The sequence below is a fragment of the Frankliniella occidentalis genome, unplaced genomic scaffold (genome assembly GCF_000697945.3).
Source record: "Frankliniella occidentalis isolate FOCC.00 unplaced genomic scaffold, Focc_3.1 Scaffold428, whole genome shotgun sequence".
Classification (NCBI taxonomy): Eukaryota; Metazoa; Arthropoda; class Insecta; order Thysanoptera; family Thripidae; genus Frankliniella; species Frankliniella occidentalis.
The window spans coordinates 3,879-9,513 of record NW_026267549.1 but is presented as its reverse complement, the minus strand read 5'-3'; the positions used below and the strand labels follow the sequence as shown (position 1 = coordinate 9,513).

Below are 5,635 nucleotides of genomic sequence, written 5' to 3'. Positions count from 1 at the left end.
CCCCTCCCCTGCCATTACCTCGCGATTCGCACCTTTTCTTTCTCGGCGTACCCCCGTCCCTTCTTAAGCTATCTAGCTTGCCTTGCATACATACTCGGCCGGCACGGGACGGATGTTGTTGCTGCTAAGGCAACTCTGTTATCAGCCGTGCGAACGTCAAAAGCAAACTGGGTGCAAGCCAACACGTGTGCGACAGGGTTGCCAACTGGTTGTGCCGTCCTTGGGCGACCTTCAGTTAGAAACCCTTATGGACAATCAATTACCCCCCCCCCCTCCCCCAATTTTGATCGAACCCAACTGGGTGCAGCCAATACAAGTGTGACATGGTTACTAACTGGTGACCTTGAGTCAGCAACCCCCATGGACAATTACTCTCCCCCCACTTCGATTTAAATCATAAATCATCGTTACCCTGAAACACAGGGGCCGTATCCATTTCTACGTCGCCGTGGTTGGAAAGCACCCCTCGCCGTGCAACATAGGATGATTCTGCGCTTCGCTGCGGCGACACAGCAGCAGCAGCAGACGACGACGCGTGAGGACTTTATCAACACGAGCTCACGTGGCCTCCGGCACGTGAGGGGAGGCCTCGCCGAGCAGAAGACGCCCGCGTCAGGAGAGCGAGGCACCCGGGTCCATGCCGTGCGCCTAGGGTGACCCCCTGGGCATGTCCAGGGGCGGCGTGGGCGTGCGCAGCGGACGGCCGCACAGCTCGGTGTCAGACATGCCCCTAGCGGCCACCGTCAAGAACCACATGCTTCGCCTGCTTCGGCGCTCCAAGAGCACGCGGAGCCCCAGCCCCAACAACCGCGCCATGGTGATCCCCAACAAGGGCCTGTCCAGCCCGCCCGTCATCGTGGAGCCCTTCCCGATCTCGCTGGGCTCGGCGGCCCCCGCGCCCCAGACGCGCCACAGCCACAGCAGCCAGCACCACCAGCAGCAGGCGCGCAGCAACGGCGGCCCCGTGGGCGGCCCGCCCGCCGCGCGCTCGCGCTCCGTCAGCAACCGCCGGGAGGTGCACCGGCCGCACTCGTCCGCGCGCCGCGCCAGAGTCCAGGTAAAGCGCAGGGCCTGCTTGGAGGAAGGCTCTCTGCTGCGAGCGGAAGTAAAGGCACGGAGTCAGGAACTCTAAAGTATTTCCGGTAAAAAACCATGTAGAAATGAATTCGGGTATAAATGAAATATTTCCAGAAACATTTGAAAAACATGAATCTGGGAAAATCTTGGAAGATTAATTTAAAACAGATCATGAAAGAATTCCCGAGTACCCTTTTGTAAATTGAACTCTTTGCACGAAGTGCAAGCGCGTGCGCCGTGGTTATTCTCGTTTCTGAAACTTGCTCGCGACGACGGCACTTTGGAGCAGAGGCGGCTAGAGGGGAGGGAGGGGTTCCTGCGGCAGGTCAAGTACACTTGACCCGTCACCTCTGGGCTCGCGCCGCCTCCGTATGGACGCTCCCAGTCGCTGGCCGCATGGCGGAAATGGCTGCCCCCCCCCACTCAGCCGGTCCGGCCGATATGCAACTGGTTTGTTCTCACGGCCGCACCTCGTGAGTGCTGCTGGCTCACCTGTAAAACCTTTCACTTCATGTCGCGGCCTTGTGGCTGGCGCTCGACGCGCTGCCCGCCGTCCCATCCCACAGAGAGCCGTCTTTATGTCAGTCTCTGTTGGGAGGGGAGGGGGTGATCTCACCAGCATCACCGCTGCCGCGGGAGCATCATGACACTGTGGTGCAGGTGGGCGGGGCCGGGCGGTGGAGACCGGTTTGGGCGCGGCCCGCCCGGCGCGGACGATCACCCGTCACGGCAGCACACTCGCGGTGACCGGGTCCCGCCCCGCCGCGGGGAGCGTGCGCGTCCGGGGCGTCGCCGCTGCTGCCTTGACGCTGTGCCTCGTCTAGTTAGTGGCCCTTGGCCCTCGTGCGAGTGGACTGCAGAGAAGCTGGGCCTCAGCTGTCGAAGTACTACTCGGCCCGTGCTGAGGACGCCGTATCATCTCGAACTCCACCTCGATGTTTTAGATTGCAAATTTCTTCTCTCTCTCTCTCTCTCTCTCTCTCTGTGCGACTTGTCGTGAATTAATATAAACCTTACGGTCGCGAAAGTCCACAACTAATCAAAAAAGAGAGGCCCGAACGTAAATCACTCGCCCGTCAGTGCCAGGGCCTGGGCGGGCGCGCGCGCGCGCTATTTCGAACGAGTCTCGCGCAAGGTTTCTCGCGCCGGAGCTGTGCGCACCTCTCCGGCCCGTGCTTTGTGCCTCCGCGCGTGGCTGGGCTGGGCGGAGCGAAGGAGACGCGCCATCCGAAAGGAAATGAAACGGAAAGGAAACAGTAACAACGCCCGGCTGACTCCGCGCCCCGCCCCGGCGGAGGCCCCGGCCCAGCCGACCGGAGACTAGAGGTCCTCCGCCCTCCGCTGTTCCTGCTTCTTTGCTCAACTTTCTCGCCAGTGAGGCGGGCGAACGTTTTCTCCGGGTAATGGCTGGCCAGTAGCGCGTCTCTGTGGCCCACTGGTCGCGGCCGCGGGCTCCGGCGCCAGTGGACCTCCTAATTGTTGGATTGCCTCTCCACCCGGAGCGCGGCGCCGGCGCTGCGGCTGCCGAGGAAAAGGCTCTTTGACGACTTGAGGCTGGCGTGTGGCGTAACTCGAGTATACGTAGAGTACGTCGCCGTGTCGCAGCGCGGAAGGGAATGGGACAAAGGAGGAGTAAAGCGGCTGCAGGTGTGTGAGTGCAGTCAACGAGCACCTGGTCGCCAGCAGGCCGGCTCGGCGGGTAGGCCGCCCATGCCCGAGGTACACGCTGACCGTAGCGCCTGGTGTGTAGGCCGCGCCGCAAAGCACCCCTGTCCAACGGGACTGCCTGCCTACAGGCTGACCGTAGCGCCTGGGTGTGTAGGCCGCCCCGCAACACATCCCTGTCTAACGTGACTGCCTGCCTACAGGCTGACCGTAGCGCCTGGGTGTGTAGGCCGCCCCGCAACACATCCCTGTCTAACGTGACTGCCTGCCTACAGGCTGACCGTAGCGCCTAGGTGGGTAGGCCGCAGGCCGCCCCGCAACACACCCCTGCCCAACGGGACTGCCTGCCTACAGGCTGACCGTAGCGCCTGAGCGGGTAGGCTGCCCCGCGGTACACGCCTGTCCAGCGGGATAGCCTGCCTTCAGGCGCCCTGGGCTGCCTTCGACCCGGACAGCGTGACGTCTTGCGTGTCGAGTCGGACCCGGTCGGGCCAAGGGCGGGAGCGCGGTGCAGCTGCTCTTGCTGCACCTGCTAGCTGCAATGCATCGCCTGCCCGCAGCTGCCGCCCGCCTGCGGGTGGGTACTATGGCCTGGAGTACACTACTTGCTCCACCACGCTCCACTTCGCGCGCCAGAATTGTGGAGGCGGGGTGGCACGCCCCGCCACGCCCCGCGGCTCTGCTTGTGCTGACGGTCTGACTCACAGAGCAGCACGCCTAGTGTCACCGCGAGTCAGGCCCCCCTCCTCCTCTCCAGTTCGTCAGCGGCGGCTGCAAATTGCCCCCCTCTGCTCGGGCCGCGCACTCAAGGCCACCGCAGCGATACACTGCAGTCCGACGCGATGATTTGGGCAGCGTGCCCGATTGGCCTTTTTGGAGAGGCAGAGGTGACTCGGGCGGGGCCCAGCCTGGGGGGCCAGCTCTATTGAAGTCCGCTCGGGGTGGTGACTCACAATGCAGTGATTGCTACAACTACCCGGTAGTTCCCCGCCGGCCGGAGCACCTGTCACGATGGCTTTGACGTCGTCGGACCGGCCGAGGATTAATGGCATGTTGCGGAACACCCTCCCGCCTCCCGGCCGCCTCCCGCGTGCCTCCCGAACAGCGTTGGACAAGATGTCGCCGCCCAGTTTGGAGTTTGGCAGACGAGGAGGGGTGAGGGGTGGAGACTTGTATAGCTACTCCGGGTGTTTTTCGTCGTCGTAATGGTGACACACGGCGACAAACCAGTAGAGAGGGCTGTGAGGCGAGGGAAGCGTACTCTGCGGCAGCCTGATGCTCGCCCCCCTCACACTACCCCATTCAAGTCCGAATGAGCTCAGCCGACTAGATGAGAAAATCTTCCGCTGTCCGTCGGCCCCGCCCCGCCCCTTCTCTCCGATCCAAAGGAAAACATCTCCCCTGCCGAGCCGGACGGCCGGCTGTGTACTGCCACTACTACCACGGTCTGTTTGACGCCACCGCGTCTACCGCTTATGATCCGGCCCATCTTTCTCCTATCTTTGCTTCCATCTCTGCCCACCCGTCTCCCGCGCGCCTTTGCCCCCCCCCCCTCTTCCTCTCCGCGTACTCCATACCTGGACCGCGCTGGCCCCGCGGGCCTGGCCGAGCAGGAGGAGGAAGGAGCGCCAGCGCGGTGTGGCTGCCGCCCGGCCTTCGGGCACGCGTCGCCCAGCCACGCCTCGCCACTTAGGCCCTCGGCCACGCCGGTGCGGGTGCGGCGCGCGGGCCCCTAACGCGATTACTCGCGGGCGCTAACCTCGTTAGGCCCCTCTCTCTGCTGCGGTGGTTGGGGCGGCGAGAGATCTTCGTGTCTCACTCGTGTCGGGGGCTGTTGTTGGCTTGGCTTCGTCCGCGTAATACCCCTTTCCGGATCAGTTTGTCCTTTTCATTTTATTGCCGCGACTGGAAATTGGAAAGTGTGCAGGGGTAATTTAAACGCAGAGACAGCCAATCACTCAATCACTTACTCAGCTCAATCCTAAAAACAAAACAGTCCAAATCAATTGCCAGTACACTCTCATTTCGCCTCATGAACTGACGGATTCTTGCTGTCTCGTGTCAGCGTTAAAAAGCCGTGGCAAATCTCGGTCTTGACCCTAAACAAGTTTTGCCAAAGTCATATCTGACTGGGTGCTCCCGTGCGGCCGCCCTGGACACTGGCGGGCTGCTGCGGTGGCATTTGGCGTGCGCCAATGGGCCTGTTGACCCGTGACCTTCGGTGATTGTCGCAACAAGGCGGCCAGGGCGGGGAGTCGCCGGCCGGCCGGCCTGCTGGACTGGACTGGCGGTGTGGCGCAGCGTAGCGTGACGTGAGCCCGCCATTTTAGCCAAGTGGGTTAAGGTCGGCAGAGTGTGTGTGAGCGCGTGCGCGTGTGTACTGGAATTTGGCGAACATGGCGCTCGCTGCACGCTCGAGAGCAGCAGCAGCAGGGATTCTTGGTGGTGTCGGTGATTTGGCTGGGGGGAGAAAATGGAGGTACAATAATAAAGCCAACCTAACCGCTGCTGGCCGGCCGGAGCGTGGCTCGTGTGGGCGGCGCGGGGAGAGGGGAGGGGAGCGAGTTATCCCAACCACTCACGCTCTGCCGCCAGCCGCCTTCTTCTCTCCTTTCTCGCTCTTTTTGTTGTTCTTGTCGTTCCTGCTCGCCCCGTCCTGCGCAACCTCACTTCACCTCCTCCCTCGCCTCCCTCTCCCCTCTCCCTCGCCTCTCTATCCCTCGCCTCCCTCCCTCTCCCTCGTCTCCCTCCCTCTCCTTCCCATTCCCTCGTCTCCCTCCCTCTCCCTCGCCTCCCTCCCTCTCCCTCGCCTCCCTCTCTCTCCCTCCCTCTCCCTCGCCTCCCTCCCTCTCCCTCGCCTCCCTCTCTCTTCCTCTCTCTCCCTCCCTCTCCC

General features: G+C 62.7%; 1 protein-coding gene across 4 annotated transcripts in view; it reads left to right on the top strand.

Moving 5' to 3' along the window:
- Window positions 1-5,635, top strand: part of LOC113204270 (uncharacterized) — a 20,302-nt gene that overhangs the window by 13,508 nt on the left and 1,159 nt on the right. The window contains exon 2 of one of the 4 annotated variants that reach the window (XM_052274716.1): window positions 424-1,057. The exons of the other annotated variants lie outside the window; for them this stretch is intronic. Coding sequence (XP_052130676.1) covers window positions 668-1,057 — 390 coding nt within the window. The 5' untranslated portion in view covers window positions 424-667. The remainder of the gene's footprint in view (window positions 1-423; window positions 1,058-5,635) is intronic. 4 annotated transcript variants of the gene reach the window in all.